This window comes from Apis florea, unplaced genomic scaffold (genome assembly GCF_048593485.1).
Source record: "Apis florea isolate Af1SG1 unplaced genomic scaffold, ASM4859348v1 contig_3803_pilon, whole genome shotgun sequence".
NCBI classification, from domain to species: Eukaryota; Metazoa; Arthropoda; class Insecta; order Hymenoptera; family Apidae; genus Apis; species Apis florea.
The window spans coordinates 1,201,900-1,225,157 of record NW_028256864.1 but is presented as its reverse complement, the minus strand read 5'-3'; the positions used below and the strand labels follow the sequence as shown (position 1 = coordinate 1,225,157).

Genomic DNA, 23,258 nt, shown 5'->3' with positions numbered 1-23,258 from the left:
AAGAAGAAAATCAAATCATTTTTAAATCAAAAATGATAACAAATAAAGTACATACACATCACCATACGTATATATATTTTTTACAATTTTATTCAAAAAATATTATAAAAATTCATTTATATGGAAATTATTTTCTCTATGAAAGTATTATATACAATATATATATGATATATCTATGTATGACATATGATATTTAAAAATGATTTAGTAATAAATCACATTCTAAAGATTCATAAAAAAGTATAATAATGATTTGAAAGAAGAATTGAAAATTAATTTCAGCACAAATGCAAAAATAATCTATGAAATAATAAGGGATAATAACATTTCAAATCATCTATCAATCATTCTATTAGATGGAAAAGATTCAAAAGAAATAGATGTATTCTCCATAAAACTAACAAGAATTAATGAATAATGTATCTTTCTATTCTGAATAAATAGTATTAATAAGAAATAAAATTTTTTTCTTTGAAAAGTTGTTATCAAAGAAATGAATATCTCAAATACAAAAAATCATGAAATTTTAATGAAGTAACATCCATTAATACTTTAAAAATATTTAATATTTGATAAAATATTAAAAATATAATTTGTGACAAACTATTAATAGTATAACAAGTTAAACTGTAAATAATTATTATAAATTATTATCAACACCAATTAAACCATTTAAACAAAAATTGGAAGAATATTCAATTCATTGGAAAATATCCATATATTAATAAAGAAAAACAATGTGTAAAACTGCTACATGATAATATTAGATCACAAATGTTTCTGATATAAAAGACATTATAATGAATTTGATATCTGTAGAATTTAATATTTTACACATTCGAACATTGCTTTTTCAAACTATCATTTCTTTTGAATAATATAATATAGTTCTACTTTCAACTAGTTAATAAAATAAAAGAGTTAATAAAAGAGTTAATAAAAAAAAAGATTAGACTTAGAATTTCATGATATCAAAAAATACTGCATTATTTTAAAATAGAATTATAAAAAATAATTATTTTGAATAAAAAATCTTTTTTTTAAATAAATTTTGAATTTTTTTGAAAAATTTATATACATGTAATAAAATAATATAATATAATATATAATATATATAAATATATATATTAAGACAAAACTTTTATTAAAATTTTGAAGACATATTAAATTTTAAATCTAATATTAATATATAATAAATATATATCAAATATTTTTAATAAATATTTCAAGTATTCTATCATATTCAAAATGATTCAAGTTTTTATAATATTAAAATTATAATATATTATAAATTATATATAATAAAATTACTTTAAAATTAATACTTTAAAATTAATAAATTTAAATACTTATACATATATGATTAAATAATGTAAATTTTTATGCACTTACCACAAAAATTATTTAAAAATAATCATAGACAAAAGTTTTAGAATAATAAAGTTTATTTATAGAAGACAAATTATTTACTGTACTATATAGAAGACATAAATATATTATTTTTATAATATTTTAATTCTTCTATACTTTCTTTAATATCAGGTAGAGCTCTGTGATGCAAAAGTTTTTTTGGTATACATTCACTTTTATTTGAACTCCATCTTCTAGAATAAAATTTTAAAAGTAAATACATATATTTCATATATTGAAATATATACAAATATATAAACAATATAAATGCAAATACCTGATTAATTCTTTAACTGTACTAACATCAATAATTCTATAGTGTAAATAATCATTGACTAATGGCATATATTTAAGTAAAAATAAACGATCCATATAAATTGTATTACCAGCTAGAGGACAAGTTTGACTAGGAATATATTTTTTCAAGAAATTAAGTAACATTTGTTCTGCATCTTTTAAAGTAATTTTACTACATTTAGATTCTTGTACCAAACCTGACTGAAAAAATATTGTTCTTAAAATAAAATATAAATTTAAATTAATTATTAAAATAAAAAAAATATTTTTATTAAACTTACTTTCGTATGAAAATTCATACACCATTCATTCATATGTTCTAAAACTACATCTGGTTGATTAATTACAATATTAAATTCTTCACTCACTATATTTAAATCTTCATCAGTTATTAAACAAGCAATTTCTAAAATTGTATCTGTTTCTATTTGAAGTCCAGTTAACTGAAATAAATAATTTAATTATATATAATAAATATAAAATTAAATATATATATAAATTAATATTACAATATAATAATTACAATATATAATATATAATAATTAATATAAATATATATATATAAAATTATAAGTATAGAAATATAACTATATTAAAAAAATATGATTTACATCATAAATATCAATATCATTAATTCAATGAAAGCATTAGATGCTTACTTCTGTATCTATCCATACAATACAATTATGTTTATTATAGACCATATTTATTTATCTATACTTGATATTTTATAAAATAAAATATTCGTGAAAAAAATATTAAGATATTCTTGATATTCTTTTATTTCACAAATTACTTGACAAAATTGAAAAATAAGATTTATTTAAACTTATTTCAAAAAAGAATGTGGTTAAATCTCATTTCAGAACATGCTAAATTTGTAATTAATTTTTTTATGATTATTTTAATAAAAATATAAAGTTAAATATGTTTTGTCATATTTATGAATCAACAACATTCACAATTGATGCAGAAATAAATGACTATATTATTATTATTATTATATTTATTATTATATTCATTTTACATATACATATATAGATATATTTAATTATACATTCATAATGAGAATTCCGCAGAATAAGAAAATAAAATAAAAAACAAGTGACCGAAATTATAATCACCAAATCTTAAAAAAGATTTTTAAATTCATAAATGAATAATAGAAATGAAAATAGATTTTTACTCATAATGATGTATATAATGAAAAAAAAATATTCATATACTCTTTAAAACGGAATAATTTTTTTTTAAATTGGACAAAACTATTTAAATATTTTTGCTATATTAAAAGAAAAACATATTAAAAAAATGTTGCTATGAACTGCAAACAATAAAAAATAAATTTGCAGTTTTTTACGATTTTCAACCTAAATTAATAATCAGTTTTTATATCTTTTAATATTTGTAGCTTTTTTATGCAATTGATTTCAATAAAACTTTGTGCATATATAGGCTGTCCCAAAAATATTGAAACATTCATAAACTGGAGATTTCTTAGGTAATTTCAAATAATATTTTTTTTTATAAAAACTTTCGTTATAGCTTTGTTAACGAGTTATTAACAAAAAACATTTATCAATCACCTTGTTCATAACTTATTTAGATCTACAAAAGATATATTTTAAATTTTTATTATAGATTCAGACAAAAATATCTTTAGAATCATAATTTTTAATTTTATCATCAATGATTATAATCAATAGTAATTTTAAAAAATTTTTTTATACATTATCTATTAAATTTCTAATATTCCAAAAAAATTCAAGTCTCTTAAACTAGTACAATTTTAAAAAAAATTTATATTTTTTTTCCTCAATATATATAATTTTTAAAAGTTTTTTATGAATAATTCAAAAATTATTTATAAAAAAAAATTGTTTAAAATGATATCTTATACACATTTCAAGCACATTAAAATGAGAAAAGAGCTAATCAATATTAATATTAAATAATGCAAGTTGATATTAATAATAATAATTTATTAATTAAATTATCCATGCATGTATTTATATAGAATCCATTATGTATTTATATAGAATGAATATAGTAATGATAGTCATTTCTTTCGATAAATATGTCAAACATACTTAACCTTACTTTTTTATTGAAAATTTAAAAAAACGAATTTTCGCAAATAATTACATACAAATTAATAATATTATTACATAGTCAACAAGTCAAATAATTTATTGCTATTATACTAAATTAATTCTATTAAAAAAAAAACAAAAATAATCTTCAAATCTCGAAAGCGTGTTCACATATAAAAGATTTGTAACTATGTGATCGTTATAAGATGTTCTCCTTTATAAATTATAAATTCTATTTAAATATTTTTTAAAATGACTTATAATTAAAGAAATAATTGCGGATCCGAAGATTAAAACAAAATATTCTCTATATATAAATAATTACATATTAAATTTTTTTAAATTTAAATTATTTCATGCAAAATTTTTTTAGTAACACACTTAATCCTTAAACTATGCTAACATGAAAAATAAAAAATTTTATATATATATAAAAAATTGCAAAAATAAATATATGCAAATTTAGGATTTGCAGAATATTTTTGAATGCAAAACAAAATTCTTCGTTGCATACATATTTTAGAACAAATTGTTTATTGAAAAACTAAAAAGAAACTTTAAAAAACCAATAATAAATTTGATTCTTATTAACATGCCGTGTAAATCGCATATATTTTATTCTGAATTTTTCGTTCAAGTCATTTGAAATTTTAACTATGAAATAAAAGCATATTACTATTATATCATAAAATAACAATTTTTATTTTAATAACTATGATTTTTGTATTATACAATTCATTTTCATTTCATATAATTTAAATGAAAAATTATAGAAAATCGATCAAATACAAAATATATTAAATATCTTTCTTTATTTTTTCAGAACAATATTAATTTAAAATATAGATAATTATTGAATTGAATGAATAAAACTTTTTATGTTTCAAAAAATAAATTTTACAAAAATTAAAAATTCTCTATTGAAATTCTTAAAATTCTAGAAAATAAATTAAAAAAAAAATTGATTTTATAAATATCAATATTTTATTATTGATATCACTTAATATTGATAATTATTAATCGAGGTGATTTAATATATCAATATTTTCCTATTTTTTTGTTATCGCTATATCTCATGCCTATTATGTTAAAAAATGAAATTATATATATATATATTATATTAATAATAATATAATAATAAATTATTATATATATATTATAAATAATAATATATTAATAATAAATTATATAATATATTAAAAAAAAAACAAGAAAAAAATTTTATAAATTTTGTTTTGATTCAATTTGTAAAAACGTGATATATGATTTTATAAATATATATAATATTATATGTGAATACAAAATTCGTTATAAAAAAAATTCGTCCATATTATATACAATTGAATTGTTTGAGAATTATTTAAATTTAATATGTAAATATTTATTTATTTAGATAAGTTAATTGTTCAAGAAATATATTGAAATATCATATATATTTTATATATTTTATATATTTTATGCATATTTTCAATCTCAAATTTAAAATTATATTATGACTAATATATATTCAAATTATATATTATATATTATGATTTGTCTTTATGAATTAAAATTAAATTCATATTTAAAATATAAATTTTTATATATAGGAGCCAATATAAATAATAAAAATTATAAAATTTTAATGAAATATACAAGATATATATAAACATATGAATATAATAGTTTAATATAATGGTATAATATAGTGTATATAGGAGTTGTTCTTTCGAAAGAAAAATTGTTGGCCCTGAAAAGGGCCGTTTTTTTTTTTTACTGTCAGAACAACTTAAGCTCTTTCTCCACGAATTCTACGTGCTAGCTGTATATCTTTTGGCATAATAGTAACTCTTTTAGCATGAATGGCACAAAGATTTGTATCCTCAAATAAACCAACTAAATAAGCTTCACTAGCTTCTTGAAGTGCCATAACTGCTGAACTTTGAAAACGTAGATCAGTTTTAAAATCTTGCGCAATTTCGCGAACGAGTCTTTGAAAAGGTAATTTACGAATCAGAAGTTCGGTACTTTTTTGATATCTTCGAATTTCACGAAGAGCAACAGTTCCAGGACGATAACGATGTGGTTTCTTTACTCCTCCTGTTGCAGGTGCACTTTTACGCGCAGCTTTTGTTGCTAATTGCTTTCGAGGTGCTTTACCACCAGTTGACTTACGAGCAGTTTGTTTCGTACGAGCCATTATATTTTAAAATCAAACTCACAGTGCAGGTCAACTCAAAAATACTACTTAACTACCGAGAATGCAGTTTATATAGCGTGCAAGGCAAGAGCTTCAAGCATTTGGTTGGTTGGTTGTTCAGACGGGAGAAGTCTTATGATTGGTGATTAAAGAAAAGAGGGGATACATTAACGGAATTGGATTGGATTATTGAATAAATAGTGGGGATGTGCGTTTACTATATATAGAAGAATTATTCGAATCGAGATTTGTGACTTCTCTTGTTGCGTACGTTGAATTTTGTTTATAATGACTGGACGTGGAAAAGGTGGAAAAGGATTGGGAAAAGGAGGTGCAAAAAGACATCGAAAAGTACTCCGAGATAATATTCAAGGAATTACCAAACCTGCTATTCGACGATTAGCGAGAAGAGGTGGTGTTAAGAGAATTAGTGGTTTAATTTACGAAGAAACACGTGGAGTCTTAAAGGTATTTCTCGAAAATGTTATTCGAGATGCAGTTACATATACTGAACATGCTAAAAGGAAAACTGTAACAGCAATGGATGTAGTTTATGCATTAAAACGCCAAGGCAGAACATTATATGGTTTCGGCGGATAAATTATTAAGATTGAACATAAATTTTTTTTTAAAAATTACAACCGGCCCTTTTTAGGGCCATTATATTTTTTGAACGTATGATAACTCTTCACTTATACAATGAAATTATGTTATAATTATTCTAAAAATAAAAATTCTAAAACACAATATGAATAAATTAAATATAGTATGTCTTATATATATTATTGTATGTCTTAATAAAATTTTGTATGTTTTAACGAAATTTGAATTAAATTATTTTATTATATATATTCTATTAAAATGGCTTATGATAGTATAATGATAGTAAAATATTTATCCATTTTTAAGTAAAATTTTAAATAAATGAAATACATATTATTATTATTTCGTTATTTATTAAAATTTAAACTTAGGATATTATTTACAATATTATTAATTGATTACAGTGCAAACAATATTATAACATATCATAAAATTGAAATAAAAAAAACCATGAAAATAAATAAAATTCGATCAAAATTATATGAAGAATAGAGAATCAATTATTACTTCATTTTGTACATATATATACATTAAAATAAAAATTTATGTATATGAATTTCCTTTTTAATAACTACTTTTTTATAAGTAATTAAAATAAATTTACAAATAAAAATATTATCAGTCTTACGATCTGATTATATTTTTTTAATGAAAATATTAAATAGATAAATATTATTACGTACATATCTATATCAATTTTAATTTAAAATATATTAGATATATTAATAATGAAAGAAGTGAACACGAGTAAGAGTTCCAATGAAAAAAAAAAAAATTAGTGGCCCTGAAAAGGGCCGGTTTTTTTAAAGCCTGGAAAATAGACAATGTATTCTCATTTATTTATACTTGTATATTTAGTAACTGCCTTTGTACCTTCACTAACCGCATGTTTAGCGAGTTCTCCGGGCAATAAAAGTCTCACAGCAGTTTGCACCTCTCTCGATGTAATAGTAGATCGTTTATTATAATGTGATAAACGAGATGCCTCAGCAGCGATTCTTTCGAATATATCATTCACAAAACTATTCATAATACTCATAGCTTTGCTCGAAATACCTGTATCCGGATGAACTTGCTTTAGTACTTTATAAATATAAACTCCATAACTTTCCTTTCTTTTTTTCTTTCTTTTTCCTTCTACTTTATTTATAGTAACATTTTTGGGGGCTTTAACGGCCTTTTTAATTGCTTTTCCAACAGCTTTAGGAGGCATATTTGCTTAATATGTATATATGACAAAATATGAACACACAAAATATCTATACTCGTCTCACAGAGTTCTTTCAATCCAGATTTGCTTTTATAGCAAATGAAATAACAGCATCGCTTCAATCATATGAAAGTACGTGACCGAAAATATTGACGTTCAATTCTCATTGGACGAAAATCTGACGTTGGCTTATATCAATATTTTTGACGTTTGTAATAGGTCGAATGTCTAAACAATAAACGACATACAATTATCTGTATATATATATAGAACTATAAGAATAATTTTAAAACTTTCTCATATAATTCTCTTATAAAATATTAAATCTTAAATAATATTAAAATTTTTTTTTATGATGCAGAGAAAAATTTTCTTCTCTACTAATTATTTGGCACAAAAATGATTTTGTTTTGATCAAAAAAAAATAATAAAGTTTAAAAATATAATAGATCGAGTACTTATCTATCCCTAAATGTTCCGAAGGATCAATTTGTACCTCGTTTCAATGTTTTTTTAATTATTTAAAAAACTTTTAAAATTTAATACTTTTCCAATGAAAATATCATTGATATTTTCTTTAAATATAGTCAGATTAGATATAGAAGAAAAGAATAGATATATACAAAAATTGAATAAATTTATGTATAAATTTTACACAGTTCGTTATGATTTTTATAAATATGAGATTTTCTTCTTTCTCATTTTAGATATTTTAGCTCTCAATTGCAACGTTTTCTGTTTCGACATGACGCACGTTTGAAATTAATGGAACTTGCTAAACAATTATACAAATCATAAATATATTTATCATATTTAAAAGAAACGCTTACCTTCATCTTGAATATATTTAATGCAAAAAAAAAAAAAACAAACGCGGAAAAAATCAATATATAGTATCAAGTTAATTTTTATTTACCTATATTGATAGACAAAATCTCACAGTTTGATGGAAGCATAATTTTATTGAAATCAGTTTTAACATCATTTGATAGATTGTAGAATTTTATTAATTTCTTGTGGTTTTTAATATCCGTGACAGTATAATATATAATTTTTATTAAAAATTTGAAATAGCAATGTTAATGAATCAAACTATATTACATTCTGAGTACAGAACAACTATGAACAATATTGCATTGTTATATGTACTATCTAATATTCAATTCAGATATAAGATTCACATTATCGAACAAATAAATATGTATAATGATTAAATGTATTAATGTATTCCTTAAATTACTATATTCCTTTTTTACTGTATTCTTATATATTTAGGGAACATTTGATTTATTCAATTCGCAAATAAGATATATTAACAAAACATCTGATAAAATGAATCAACGCAGAGAAAGATTCAATCTCACTGAAACTGAAATAAAAAGACTAAAATATACTATTTTATCGATTATTTCAAATTACAAATATTCTAGGTACTGGATTATAACGGAAACATGTATTTTAATTGTTTCAAAACATTTGTCAGGTGAATAAGCATCTTTTTTTTTGGTAAAAACATAAAAATTTTATAATTATATTAAATATTTAAGATGATAATAATCTTTTGATTGAATAAAAAATAAAATTCCTCTTCAAATCGGAATCAATAAGTTATGAAAATAAACATATTCACTATTGGATTCATTAATTGGATAAAAGAAGTTACATTTGTTCCTGAAAAATTAATACATCATCTTGTATGAATTATAAATTTTAATAAAATATATTTATACTATTACTGGAGATCAGCTAATAATGATATTATATATTTCATATTAATATTATAATTAAATTAAATTATAAAATTAAATTTAATAATTATACAATAATCCTTCAATTTTTAAATTATTGTTTTGATCATAAAATAAAAAACGATCATTATTTTATTTTTGTGAAAAAAAAATAAAAGTTTTTAAAATATAATTAAATTCTATTCTCATATTTCTATTATATATATTTTTTATTATATAAAATTTTATATAATAAAATATATATTATATATAAATTTAATTCAATGAATAAAATTAATTCATGAAATTTTTTTTTAAATACATAAGATAATACATATATTATACTCTAAAAACATATTTATACCTATCTAACGATCCAAGAAATAAAATTCCTTGATTTTCTAATTTCTTTAATAATCCAAAATTCTTCTCTCTTCTCTCTTATTATCCTTTTTTTATTAGGTTGAATAATTAAAGAATTATTATATTATAATTGAATAGAACTTATTTTTCTATTTCTTTCATCATATGTTTTATTAATTTAATAAATTTTTTAATTCTATTTATTAAATTTTTTACCTCTATATAAAAATAATTCCAAATCTTTATTTTTTTATTTTTATATTTTTATAGGCCGACTCAAAACGAACTGTGTTCTGACTTCGTTTTAAGTCATAATCCATTATAAAATATTCATTTCACATATACATGTATCATTATGCATATACAATTATATATGTCATACAAAATTTTGAAGTTATTACAAAAGATCTAAAATATCTAAAAAATATTCTGCACATTTTACAAAAAAATATGTATTGCATTCATATAAATTTTTTTGAGATTTTTTTAATACAAAAAAATTTCTATATTTTATTTAATATTGAATCGTAATTTTAATATTAGAAACAAAGCTAGTTAGTTCAAGTAGAAAAAAGAAGGTTCTAAAACGAATGCTTTGTTCGTGGATCTTTTGTTCTCAGAAAACATTCAACTGACACACCTGGTAAGTTAAAAGAAGGGGAAACCCTTCGTTGACCTGACTAGCCGCCATATGGTTAACTGAAAAAGGGACAGTTCTACCAGCATGGCAACGTATCTTGCCAACGGATATTCTGAAATATATATAATATATATTCTGAATTTTTTATATACATATACAAATACATATATATATATCATGCTACAAGGAATGCAACTACTTTTGAATTTTTAAAACAAATTATAAATTTTTAATATTGTTCTCTTATCTTTTTTATTGTGAATAAGAGTAAAGAATAAATTGTTTTAAATAAATAGTAAATATTACAGAAATTCAATATTGAATATATGAATGAAATTTAATATGTTATTTTTTTTACAAATAAATATATGATATTATGAATAATTAACTTACTTCTTATATAAAAAAAAATATGTACAATTAAATTACAATGTACAATTAAATATGTACATTATATATAATATATATATATCGATAAAAATATAATAGATTCATTAGAATAAAATGTTAAAAGTATTTATGTATTTCATTGAAGATTAACACAGTCTTTAAAAAATTGAAAAATAAAAAATTATTATTTCACGTTATGTAAAATATTGATTTTGAACGTTTTTTCTTATAAGTTTCAAATTTTGATCAAAATTTCAAATATTAACTTATCTATTTCTATTTCTATAATTTCACTTAAAACATGATTTTTGCATTTAAAACGTATGTAAGTTTATTAAAGAACAAAAAAAAATTAATCTTAACTTTTATTAGAAAATTGGATATTAGAAATCTTTATTTTCATATTTTGTATATATTTAAAAAAAATATATGTTTGTATGTATAATAAATAAATTTTTATTTCGATCTTTTAAATTTTAATATATAAATATCCATGTATTTCTATTACATTAAATAGTGATATATATTTATGAAATAATCAATACATATCAATTTGAAAACTTTCAAAAATAAAAAAATTTTATCCAAACTCATCGAATTAATGTTTAAATATATAAAATAAATACATGAATTCAATTAAAACATGAATTTGTGAATATATGAATATGTGATTCATAAATTATATATATTATATATGAATTACATATTAATTACATGTATGCTTATTTAACCAATAATTCTTGTAAGATTCAGACTTCGATCTATAAATATTTTGGACTTTTTCAACTGCAACATAATTAATTTCAATCTCTTCCAAATACACATATATTAAGAATATATATTAAAAAATATAAATTCAATACATATTCAAAACCACGAATTTTATTGGATATTCTTTCGATATATGTTTTTTTCGACAATTATACAAAAAATGCTTGAATGTTTGTTATATCTCAATAAATAAAATTATTATATCTTTAGTTTAAGACGTAGAGCTAAGAAAAATATAATTTTTAATATTCTCAAATAATTTTTTCTTCTTGAAATTCTTGATAATTCTGAATATTTATTCAAAATATTTGAAAATTTTTTTAACAGATAATTTCACTAATGTTCTAAATTATAATATCTTGTTATTATATTATCGCTGCATTTTACTTGATGTAGTTTTTACATTGAAAACTCTGTTTGTTGTCATGTTTCTTATTTGTTTAATCTATAAAGAAAAAATTTATACAAGTTCACTATTTATATTATAAGCAATAATTTTTTATATAAATATATTTTTAAATTTTTATTTTATATTATATTGCAAACTGATTTGCTACATTGTTCAAAAAAAACATTGTTAAATGATAACATTATTATATAATCTGTCTGTCACTTTTTACTGCATAAAAAGCAAGATGATTATGTATATCTAAGTAAGAATATATGTAAAACAATGTGAATTCGTAATTGGTAGCACTTTTTTTAGATAAGAAAAATTTCTTTTCAATAAATAAGAGAATTACCTTGTATATTTTGAATAATTTCTTGAATAAGTCTTTCAAATGATTTTTTAGGTATTAATAATTTCGTCTTCTTTTGATAATGATATATTTCTCGAATGGCATTATTTTTCGAGCGAAATTTACTCTTTATATTTCTATTATTACACTGATTTATGCGTGTCATTTTACGTTGTAAAAATGAATAAACTTCTCATTTGTTATGCTTTGAATCTGCAGATGGAAGCACTCATATATATATCCTCGGTTCAATACGTTGTGTCTTTTGATTGGCTAACGTTGAAGCGGTGGGGATATAGCCTTTCGAACGTATAAAAGGCCTGAAAACTAAATTTGTACATCAAACGAATTCAGAACTTCGTAGTTTGTTCTTATTCTGTATTTGTGAGATTTCAAGATGACTGGTCGTGGAAAGGGAGGAAAAGGATTGGGAAAAGGAGGAGCAAAGCGTCATAGAAAGGTACTTCGTGATAACATCCAAGGTATCACAAAACCAGCTATTCGTCGATTGGCTCGTCGTGGCGGTGTTAAACGTATATCTGGTTTAATTTATGAAGAAACTCGTGGTGTTTTGAAAGTTTTCTTAGAAAATGTTATCCGCGATGCAGTTACTTACACCGAACACGCCAAACGAAAAACTGTAACGGCTATGGATGTCGTATATGCTCTGAAAAGACAAGGACGTACTCTTTATGGTTTTGGAGGTTAAAATGGAGGATCATTGTTTTCATCAACGATCAGCAAAAACGGCCCTTCTCAGGGCCACAATTTTCTTTTAACTTGAGAACACTCGTTTGTTCAATTTAAAATATTCTCTATATTATAACAAATATTCCAAATATGTTAAATAAAGTTGTATTTTGTGTTATATTCTTTTTGTAAGATATAACAGTGGAACATAAACAACAATCAAGTACTAATATAATATCTATGATAAATATATAATTATTAAAATTATCCATATTTTGAAATAGTAAAGAAAATTAACATTGTTTTCATTATTATGAATTTTTTCATTATAAATAATAAATTATAAATATACAATACAATATTATAAATATTATAAACTTTTTTATAGTAAAAATAAATATTAACTTTGTTTTAATATATATAAATGTTTTTGCTATAAAAAAAATGTAAAAGAATTTTTTTTATTTAATAGTTAATTAAATTTAAGAAACTGTTGATTTTTATACAATATAATGAAATATAATTTAATAAAATATAATTTTAATCAGAATTATGTAATGTACTTGCATATCTATATTTAATTTCAATCCTTTCTTTTTATGTATATTCTAAATATACATATAGAAATATAATTAATAAAATATAATATAATTAACGTATATAATATATATATATATATATATAATTAATTTTTTTTTTTATAAATAAAAACATTTTGAGAATTACTTTATAAAATAACAAGTATTTTAATCACATATTGCATACTTACTGCAAACGTGATAATTCAAAATATATAATTTAGAGGAAACGATTTTGAATATTTCGAATTACTATAAAAACACTACAAGAATTACATTAAAATGCTTGAAGTTCACAATTTGGAAATTTAAGATTGTTTAATAAGAGAAGGCATCAAATGATACTTTCTATATCAGTAATTCAATAAGTAGAATTTTGAATTGTTGAATTTTTTCAACAAATGAGATCGTAATATAGACATATAAATTTCATTTGTATTATTCATCAAAAATAATTAAAAATATATATAAAATATATATTAAAATGCTTATGAACTATAAGATCATTGTTCCTTTAGCTGAATTTAATTGGGGGCCCTGAAAAGGGCCGTTTAAGTTTAAAAAATCAGGTTAAGCTTTCTTTTCTGTCTTCTTTGGTAAAAGTACAGCTTGAATATTTGGGAGTACACCACCTTGTGCTATTGTTACTCCAGAAAGTAATTTGTTCAATTCTTCGTCATTACGAATAGCTAATTGTAAATGACGTGGTATAATTCTTGTTTTCTTATTGTCGCGAGCAGCATTACCAGCCAGTTCCAAAACTTCAGCAGCTAAATACTCCATTACAGCTGCCAGGTAAACCGGAGCACCGGCACCAACTCGTTCAGCATAATTTCCTTTTCGCAAAAGACGGTGAATACGACCAACAGGAAATTGTAATCCTGCTCTGTTAGAACGAGACTTAACTTTTCCCTTAACTTTACCGCCTTTTCCACGTCCAGACATATTGTTCAATCACAAAGTTTCGCTTGGTATTAATTTTTGGAATGCCCTTACTCCGAATATATGTATTCGCAGATGGCAGCAGGAGAGCACTAATCAGAATACAGTATAGCGTGTTCTGTATTACACAGCGCTCCAATTGGTGCATATACTTTATATAAATGGAAGAGTTAAGTTCTAACGGAATTAACCTATACGTTTACAATAATATATATGAAAAAAAAAAAATAAAATATTTACGAATCATATTAAATGTTAAACTTATTCATGGATAATAAATTAATTATATTATCTGTTAGATCATTAATTATATTATTCATAAACGTAAATTAAACATAAAAACAAAATGGAAATTATATAAAATAAATATTAAGCTCATAATATGTGTGTGTATATATATATATAATTTACTACTATATTCTTCACTTGTAAGTTATATAGAAAAGTATAACTATTGTAACTTTCCAATGAAACCAAATTATCAAAATTAAACATAACATATAATAATCAAAATTATTCAAAATACTTATAATTAAATTTTTGAAATTTTTTAAATAAAAAAAAATTTTATACAACATAACATAAAACAATTTTTTTTTAGGGTTATAAAATTCATTGTAAAATTAAAAATTGATAAAATCGAAGCATCCGCAGTTATCCGAAGCAATTGAATAAATCAAATTAAATATTTATTAAAATCATAAGACTAGAATACAATACAATAAATTAAATTAGAAATATATATATAACTTATTAGAAATATAGAATAGTTAGTAATCTATATTTTGTAGTTTATGTTTTTTTATGTTCGTTTATGCTAGACGAAAGCAAATTTTAAATGTTTTCGAATATAGAAAAAATAATAAAAAATACTTTTTTATTTTTACATGCATAATTATAATTAGTCAATAACCATATATTTGCTTTAATTTTAAAAATATTAATATTAAGATAAAGTTGCAAGAATAAAATCTCTATTAAAATTTTTGCGTTTCAAACAAAATTTAAAAATGTTAATACTACTATATTATTATATTATATAAGAATTTAAAATATATAAGACTAACATCTTTTTTTTTCTAACATTAGGCTCTATAAAATACGATGTAAAATTGAAAGATGAGTTTTTTTGATTGACAATTTAATTTAAAACAAAGTAAAAACAATATTTTTATTGATGATTTATTTATGATTTCTAAATAGCAATTTATAATACTTTATTTGAGTAATATTTTAGTTACAAAAAAGAAAATAATTTATTTTCTATAATTTTATTTTATACAATTTTGATGTGATTTGAATATCAAAATTTTAATTATCACATTATTATTAAAATTTTATACCATATTATTTTTATACCGTATTATAATACCATATTATCGTATTACCATATACAAATTTAAAATATATAGAATCCATCTATTTTTTCCTAATATTCCTTATAAAATAATATAAAATTATAAAATGATATAAAAGATTAGTTTTATAATTTAATTATTTAATTAAAAATAAAATAAAAATAATATTTTTATTGATTTTTAAAATAACAGTTTATTTATAATACTTCATTTGAATGCTTCAATTATAAAAAAAATTTAAAAATTCTTTAAATTTACATAATTCTAACATGAATTGATTCGAATATCAAAGTAATTTAATAATATTATTTAATTATATTATATCATGTACTTGTTAATGTATAATGCAAACAGTTAATTAGTGTATTTCTTTGAAAAATAATTTTAATTTTACGCTTACTCCGAATATATATTTCCAGATGGCAGCAGGAGAGCACTAATCAGAATGCAGAAATATGTGCTTATGCCGTGCTGCATTCTGATTGGTGCATTATAGGTGCTCTGGTACCTAATAAAAGCGGTGCCAAGAGGCTGCACCGTCATTCTCATCATCGTTTCGAACGAGTAAGAACTGTGCGTAGAGAAACGGTTATCGAAAATGCCACCAAAGACTAGTGGAAAAGCAGTTAAAAAAGCTGGTAAAGCTCAAAAAAATATCAGTAAAGCTGATAAAAAAAAGAAACGCAGAAGGAAGGAAAGTTACGCTATTTACATTTATAAAGTTCTTAAACAAGTACATCCAGATACTGGTATTTCTAGTAAAGCTATGAGCATCATGAATAGTTTTGTGAATGATGTATTTGAACGCATTGCGGCTGAAGCATCTCGCTTGGCACATTATAACAAAAGATCAACGATTACTTCTCGAGAAATTCAAACTGCTGTACGTTTGCTTCTTCCTGGTGAGTTAGCCAAGCATGCTGTCAGTGAAGGAACTAAAGCCGTTACCAAATATACTAGCTCCAAATAAGCAAATGACCACACAACTGCCCTTTTTAGGGCGACAAAGATTTAATACATAGGAATCTCTCGTTCTCCACATTTTTTCTTTTTTAAGTAAATAATTATAGAATTTTACAATTCTATCTTGTAAATTTACTACATTCATAAAGAAATCTCAAACATCATGTCTTAAATAAAAAGAAAGAAATAAATGTTTATATAATATATTATTATAGAGTATAGATAAATATAATTTCTTTATGTATATGAAATTTATACTATATATATTAGATTATAAGTATTAGATTTAACATTAAAATAATATTTATTATAAATATATAACTATATTAATTGTGTACAAATTATTCCTAATATATAATTAACGACGTATAATTATAGCACTATTCATATTTTTAAGATTGAGTATTTTTGATATAAATTAAATATTTTTATTCAAAAATTAATTGAATAAAGTAAGAGATATGATAAATAATATTTCAATAAAATCTTATGAAAATTTCAAGTAAATACAAATTGTAATGAGAAATATTTTTTATTGTTACATAACTATAACACTATATATAATAATAAACGAAAATAAAAATAATATAATTAAAATATAGAAAGATTTTTTAATTATTTTTAATTTAATAATTAATTTTTAATTAATTTTAATTATTTTGTTTTATGATTTGTCAATTTTTGGAATATTGCATATATTTTGTTAAAATTATTGAATTTTTTAATTTCGAAATATTTTCGAATTAATGATTTTCATAAATCTATCTCATAGTTTTTAAATTCCCAGATATTTTCTATTAAATTCTCATCAAAGAAACAAGTTATTTACATTATATGAATAAGATAAATTTGATTAGTTTAAAAGCACGTCATATTTTACTAATGTATTATCTTATTGATACTATCATTATCATCAACTATTATCATTTTCTCGAAAAAAAATTGGCAATAATAATTGATTTTTAAAATTGTTATGTATTCTATACTCTCTTTTTCAAAGGAATGAAAATTTTAACATTTTATGACTACAGAAAGTAGTTATTATCACATTTTCATCAAAATTTTTTATGAAAAATATATGAAGATTTCGCTAATATGAATTGTAATCATCAAATCCATCCAGATTCAATATTTTCTCGTCTAAAAAATCAATTGAAAGATGCTAGGAAAGGAAATTTAAGTTATATCAAATTAATGAAAAGTTTAAATACTTAATAAAATTATATTCTTAGAGTAACATGATAAATGAATTATGATTGATTTTTAAATATTCTTATTTAAAAGTCTAAAACTTTTAAAAATGTGAGTGTTGCTATAGTTATGCACTGCATTATAGTAATTATGTTAACTTGAGATTACATTTGGCTAGTTATCAATCAAAATGTAATATAAATATAAGTTATTATATAATGTAAAAATAATGATATAAATTGAGCATTATGAGATTAATAGATTTGAGACATATATATTTCAAAATAATTTAATTAAAATGACTATAGAAATTCATGTATGTATATGGTTTTCTATACTTTTTATTATTCATATAATGTAAAAATGATTTATGATTAACAATATTTCATTTATAAAAAACAATACAAATATTAAATATTTTTTTAATAACTTACAGTAAACGATAAAAAGAGAAATTGTAATATAAATATAATAAAAATCTTTATTGTAATACATATAATTATATATAATTTATAAAATAAGTTTATTTTATTATTTCATTATATGTATATATATTTTTTAGTTAAGATTTCAAATTTACATGACTATATTTTTATTTCGATAATAGAAACATAATTATACTATTGATTAATTTTACAACCTATATTATAATAATATTACAATATAAAAAAATCTAAAATGTTTTTGAACAATTCTTTTTGAACATAAGATAAATACTTGATATGATATATTTAGAAACTCCAAGATTAATAATAAAAATAAAAATATTGAGTGTCATTTCTTCAAATTTTTTTAAAAAATATTAATAAAATTGACGATAATTTACAAAATATAACATTATGATATCATACTATTTTAAAAAAAATTTAAAAAAAAATGCAAAATGATCAATGATTTACAGTAAAATAAAATTTAAATTTTTGTAATTAAAATTAATGATTTATAATATATTATATATATTATAATATATATTAAGAAAAAATTTTCGTAACTAAAATAATTCTTAAATATTTATATTATTCTTAAATAAATATTTTTTTATATTTTGTATAATATAATAATAATATATAATGCTTATAAATAAATTTGTTGAAAATTCATTTACATATTAATTTTAAGTACCAAAATAAACTACTATGCACAATTTCTTAAAATTATTAAAAAACTAAAATTAATGTTTTTCAGATAGATTTAAGAACTTAAATTTCTGCACATATATACATATAGAGCCATTATATTAAAGATAGTCATTATCTAAATCTATTTTTTTTAAATCTTAATTTTTAATAATTGCAAATTATAAATTATAATTTATATTAATATGATAATTGTAAAAAATTACAAATATGGTTATATATGACGACTTAATACATATTTTAATAAAAGATTGTAAACATTGTAGTTAATGAAAAATTTTTATTATTTAAAATTTAAAAATTTTCTATATGATACATATGATATTTTAAATTATATAAATGTTTTTATTACTTGCCATTTTTATTTAAGATTTATAAATTCTACTGGTTATATTAAAAATTATTTATGAAAAATTCATTTTTGTTATATATTTATAACATTTTTATGATATTTAAAAATGTATTTATTAAGTTTAGTCACTCATCTTCGTATAGTTATAATTTCATTTTAAATTTTAATGTCAAAAAATTAATATTAAATAGTCTACAAATAGTTTTCTCAAAATGTAATCTATGAGAAAATTCCGCTACTTCGCTTTTTTTTTTTAATAGAATAATATTAATCGCAAATAATTTAATTAGATTCTTTATTATTATGTACAAAAATAAATAATGTATAAAATTGTTTAAATTACCTTAAAGTCATTCCTCATTAAATATAAATTTGTGGCCCTGAAAAGGGCCAGTTGAATTTTAAAATTCCTTGTTTAATAATTATTTCTTTGCAGTTGATTTGATTGCTTTGTTAGCTACCGATTTTTTGGGTTTAGGAGTTTTCGTTTTAGCTGCTGGTGCTTTGGTCGTCTTTTTGCTCTTTGACATAGTTTTAGATTCGTTTATAGATTTAACTTTTTCAGTTTTTTGAGCTGTTTTTACTCTGGATTTTTTCACATTTGTTGATTTTTTAGTACTTTCAGCTTTCTTTGGAGAGCTTAATTTTTTTGATGATACAGATTTTCGTAACGGCGAGGTCTTCTTTTCAACAGATTTTTTAACTTTTTTAGGTTTTGATACTTTAACAGTTCGATGAATCTTTTTTGAGTCAGAACCTTTAATGGAACCCTTAGTAGAAAGTTTAAATGATCCAGAAGCACCTTTACCTTTTGTTTGAACAACAGTGCCTGAAGTAACAGCTGTCTTTAAATATCTTTTAATAAAAGGTGCTAATTTCTCTCCATCAACTTTATACGTCAAAGAAATGTATTTTTTAATTGCTTGGAAAGACGATCCTTTTCGATCATTCAATTCTTTAATAGCAGCATTTACCATTTCAGAAGTCCGTGGATGTGAAGCTGATGACCGTTGTGATTTTGCAGATTTGGGCTTTCCTGCTTTCTTTGTTGGATTGGCATTTTCTATATTTTCTATTACAGTTTTAGCTTTTTCCTCCATTTTGAAATTGTTAGAAACAATCTTTTTTCTGAAATATCAATAAATAATTTCTATCTTTTAATATATTTCTATCTTTTAAAATAGAATTTGAATGCCATAATATAAATAAAAAAAAAACTCATTAATTAAGAATTTTTTAATTAATTTAGTTAATTTCAAGTGTGGATGCAACTGTATTACTACAAAATTTAAAAATCATAGAATAAGTTGAATCAATATATATTAAATAGGTCGATCGATTTTGTTTGATAAGAATATCCGATTTCGAATATATAATATAAATTTCAATATCAATTTCAATATATAACGATAGTATAATTGTGAACTCATATCGGTTAATAATTATGTAGAAAAAATCTTTAAAAATTCAGTATTTTGATACGAATAACAATAAGAATTGAATTTCAATACCTTACTATTGAGTAGTATTGCATCTTCAATAAAAATAAAGATAGCAGAGTGGAATTTGATCTTTTTAAGTAATTCTGTGAGATGAATCATATAATGATTTTTTGATTAATAATAATCAAATACAATAATTAAAAAAATATTATATATGATAATATTATATATTATATATATTATAATGATATTAAGTACTTAAAACTTTTAATGAGTTTCCCGAAGTAGAAAATAATCCTGAATCGAGAATGTAGATTACCTGTTTATTTATTGTAGATGCTGGAGGAAAGGATGACGATAGTGAAATATCTTATAGCAAATATGTATTACACAAAAATCATACTTATGATTAAAAATATTTCTGCAAATAATTTTTAATTCGCCAGTATTAGAGAAGATAATTGTATTACATATACTAATTATAGTATAACGTTAATATCACTTAGCTATTGTAAACTGGCAAAGAATATATGTTATGATTTTCTAAAATCGGTCACTTGTCACTGGAATATACTGATAACTAACAATGATGCCCTTACTTTAATCGTCAATTGATACGTACTAATAGATAATGTGCCAACCCCTAATGAACAGTCCATGTGATCTGGGAGCGCGGACCATGGAGAGAAACCTATTGAATATGTTGAGCGCTGAATTTCTCTAAAAACGGTGAAGCAGTGAACAATTTATCAAATTAAAGCATGATTATTCAATACAATGTATTAATTGAGAAATAAAAAGTATATAAATAAATAGTCATGTATATCTAATTTTATTCAATAGCTTTTACTTTTCATTAAATAATATTCACTTTCATGTATAACATGATTTTTCACCGAGTGTCTCTTCATGACATCCAAATAGTTTGTAAAAAAAACAATAATACTCGTTTAATTATTACAAAATTGGCTAACAAATTGATTAACAATCATTGTTAATGATTTTAGTAGAACTGACGAAACTAATTTTTTATGGAAATTCAATTAATAATTGTAAAATCCTTAGTTTACAATAGGCATTCTCGAAATACACATAGTTCTTTATAGAATAGAATAAATGACGAAGTCAATCTTAATATTTTATAATTCAATGATTTATGTTATAAAATTTATATAATTTTGTATGAATTATATATTAATGATTATATATTGATGAAAGAATATTGAAATAAATTAATTGAAATAAATTAAAAGAAAAAAATAAATTAAGAAAAAATCGATTCAATTTGTTTCAAATGCAATGTATAGAAATCATAACCTTATTGTTCAATATAAAATAAGATATTTAATGTCAATTATATAATATTAAATTTAATTTTAATAACATTAGGATATAATTTAATGAAAAAAAGTATTAATTTAAATTTAATTAAATAATAAAATTAAAAAGAAAAAATAAATTTTGTTAAAATATATATAGATAATATAATTATAGTATATATAATTGCGATTAAAAAATTTCTATTTATATCATATAGAATAACATTAAATATTTATATATTTAGAATTTAAATATAATATTATTAAAAATTATTTTCAAAATATAATAATATATAACATATCATAATAATATCATGAAGATTTATGATGGCAGCTAAACTTCTATTGAATATAAAAAAAATAATTACATATTTTATTTAAAATAAATTTTCGAATTTTTTTTGTATGAATAATTCAACAATAAATATAATTTTTATAGATATATAAGTATATTATATAATATATAACTTAATAGTTTTATATAAAATATAGAAAATTATCGAGACATCTAATCAAATGATATAAAAACAAATATTTATCTATTTAAATTTTTTTTTAACATTAATTGTTGTAATATACCTTTAAAGCAATATTATTTATTATTATAATAATATTATTATAATTATTATAATTATTATGATATTATCATGAATTAAATTACAATAATAATTTATACTTAATGTAATACATATGCAATATTAAAATTTATTCATGTTTTTATTTTTAGCTCTTAATGAGTGTAATATTGTTTTTTAGTAATAATACCTTATATATTAAAATTAAAAGAAAAAATTATTATATAATTAATCATTTACACAGATATATATATATTAATTTATATATTCAGAAATAAAAATACAAAAA

General features: G+C 20.7%; 8 protein-coding genes across 12 annotated transcripts; 3 read left to right on the top strand and 5 right to left on the bottom strand.

Moving 5' to 3' along the window:
• Nucleotides 1-1,427: 1,427 nt before the first annotated feature.
• Nucleotides 1,428-4,205, bottom strand: LOC100867669 (RNA exonuclease 2). 5 transcript variants are annotated; one of them, XM_086916947.1, is made up of 5 exons: nucleotides 4,126-4,205; nucleotides 2,367-2,426; nucleotides 1,989-2,150; nucleotides 1,688-1,908; nucleotides 1,428-1,604 (listed from the first exon to the last, which is right to left on the bottom strand). In XM_086916947.1, exons 2-5 carry the CDS (start codon nucleotides 2,409-2,411, stop codon nucleotides 1,475-1,477), a joined length of 558 nt encoding a protein of 185 aa, XP_086773073.1. In that variant the 5' UTR covers nucleotides 2,412-2,426; nucleotides 4,126-4,205; the 3' UTR covers nucleotides 1,428-1,474. The 5 variants fall into 5 exon arrangements, with proteins under 5 accessions (XP_086773073.1, XP_086773069.1, XP_086773070.1 ...); XM_086916943.1 differs by lacking the exon at nucleotides 4,126-4,205 and adding an exon at nucleotides 3,808-4,038 and having other exon boundaries at nucleotides 2,367-2,579; XM_086916944.1 differs by lacking the exon at nucleotides 4,126-4,205 and adding an exon at nucleotides 3,857-4,038 and having other exon boundaries at nucleotides 2,367-2,579.
• Nucleotides 4,206-5,159: 954 nt separating this feature from the next.
• On the bottom strand, nucleotides 5,160-6,018 carry LOC100867339 (histone H3). Its single transcript, XM_003697912.4, has one exon. It carries the CDS (start codon nucleotides 5,977-5,979, stop codon nucleotides 5,569-5,571), a length of 411 nt encoding a protein of 136 aa, XP_003697960.1. The 5' UTR covers nucleotides 5,980-6,018; the 3' UTR covers nucleotides 5,160-5,568.
• A 211-nt stretch (nucleotides 6,019-6,229) lies between these two features.
• Nucleotides 6,230-7,795, bottom strand: LOC147656124 (histone H2B). The gene has a single exon (XM_086916942.1). The coding sequence runs from the start codon at nucleotides 7,793-7,795 to the stop codon at nucleotides 7,415-7,417; it is 381 nt and encodes a 126-aa protein (XP_086773068.1). The 3' UTR covers nucleotides 6,230-7,414.
• On the top strand, nucleotides 6,268-6,802 carry LOC100867584 (histone H4). The gene has a single exon (XM_031919518.2). It carries the CDS (start codon nucleotides 6,268-6,270, stop codon nucleotides 6,577-6,579), a length of 312 nt encoding a protein of 103 aa, XP_031775378.2. The 3' UTR covers nucleotides 6,580-6,802.
• Nucleotides 7,796-12,707: 4,912 nt separating the features above from the next.
• Nucleotides 12,708-13,663, top strand: LOC147656123 (histone H4). Its single transcript, XM_086916941.1, has one exon. The coding sequence runs from the start codon at nucleotides 12,821-12,823 to the stop codon at nucleotides 13,130-13,132; it is 312 nt and encodes a 103-aa protein (XP_086773067.1). The 5' UTR covers nucleotides 12,708-12,820; the 3' UTR covers nucleotides 13,133-13,663.
• On the bottom strand, nucleotides 12,763-14,725 carry LOC147656122 (histone H2A). Its single transcript, XM_086916940.1, has one exon. It carries the CDS (start codon nucleotides 14,634-14,636, stop codon nucleotides 14,262-14,264), a length of 375 nt encoding a protein of 124 aa, XP_086773066.1. The 5' UTR covers nucleotides 14,637-14,725; the 3' UTR covers nucleotides 12,763-14,261.
• Nucleotides 14,726-16,532: 1,807 nt separating this feature from the next.
• Nucleotides 16,533-21,888, top strand: LOC100867705 (histone H2B). The gene is made up of 2 exons (XM_003697914.4): nucleotides 16,533-16,893; nucleotides 21,412-21,888. The coding sequence occupies exons 1-2, from the start codon at nucleotides 16,590-16,592 to the stop codon at nucleotides 21,486-21,488; spliced, it is 381 nt and encodes a 126-aa protein (XP_003697962.2). The 5' UTR covers nucleotides 16,533-16,589; the 3' UTR covers nucleotides 21,489-21,888.
• LOC100867219 (uncharacterized) lies at nucleotides 19,912-20,733 on the bottom strand. The gene has a single exon (XM_003697911.4). The coding sequence runs from the start codon at nucleotides 20,731-20,733 to the stop codon at nucleotides 20,056-20,058; it is 678 nt and encodes a 225-aa protein (XP_003697959.1). The 3' UTR covers nucleotides 19,912-20,055.
• Nucleotides 21,889-23,258: the final 1,370 nt, after the last annotated feature.

Coding starts and splice junctions, on each gene's coding strand:
- LOC147656123 (XM_086916941.1), top strand. CDS start 12,821: ATGACTGGTCGTGGAAAGGGAGGAAAAGGATTGGGAAAAGGAGGAGCA.
- LOC100867669 (XM_086916947.1), bottom strand. CDS start 2,411: ATGGTCTATAATAAACATAATTGTATTGTATGGATAGATACAGAA. Junction 1,909..1,988: donor GTATGAATTTTCATACGAAA/GTAAGTTTAATA, acceptor ATATTTTTTCAG/TCAGGTTTGGTACAAGAATC. Junction 1,605..1,687: donor ACAGTTAAAGAATTAATCAG/GTATTTGCATTT, acceptor ATTTTATTCTAG/AAGATGGAGTTCAAATAAAA.
- LOC100867584 (XM_031919518.2), top strand. CDS start 6,268: ATGACTGGACGTGGAAAAGGTGGAAAAGGATTGGGAAAAGGAGGTGCA.
- LOC147656124 (XM_086916942.1), bottom strand. CDS start 7,795: ATGCCTCCTAAAGCTGTTGGAAAAGCAATTAAAAAGGCCGTTAAAGCC.
- LOC100867339 (XM_003697912.4), bottom strand. CDS start 5,979: ATGGCTCGTACGAAACAAACTGCTCGTAAGTCAACTGGTGGTAAAGCA.
- LOC147656122 (XM_086916940.1), bottom strand. CDS start 14,636: ATGTCTGGACGTGGAAAAGGCGGTAAAGTTAAGGGAAAAGTTAAGTCT.
- LOC100867705 (XM_003697914.4), top strand. CDS start 16,590: ATGCCACCAAAGACTAGTGGAAAAGCAGTTAAAAAAGCTGGTAAAGCT. Junction 16,894..21,411: donor TGTACGTTTGCTTCTTCCTG/GTGAGTTAGCCA, acceptor TATTTATTGTAG/ATGCTGGAGGAAAGGATGAC.
- LOC100867219 (XM_003697911.4), bottom strand. CDS start 20,733: ATGGAGGAAAAAGCTAAAACTGTAATAGAAAATATAGAAAATGCCAAT.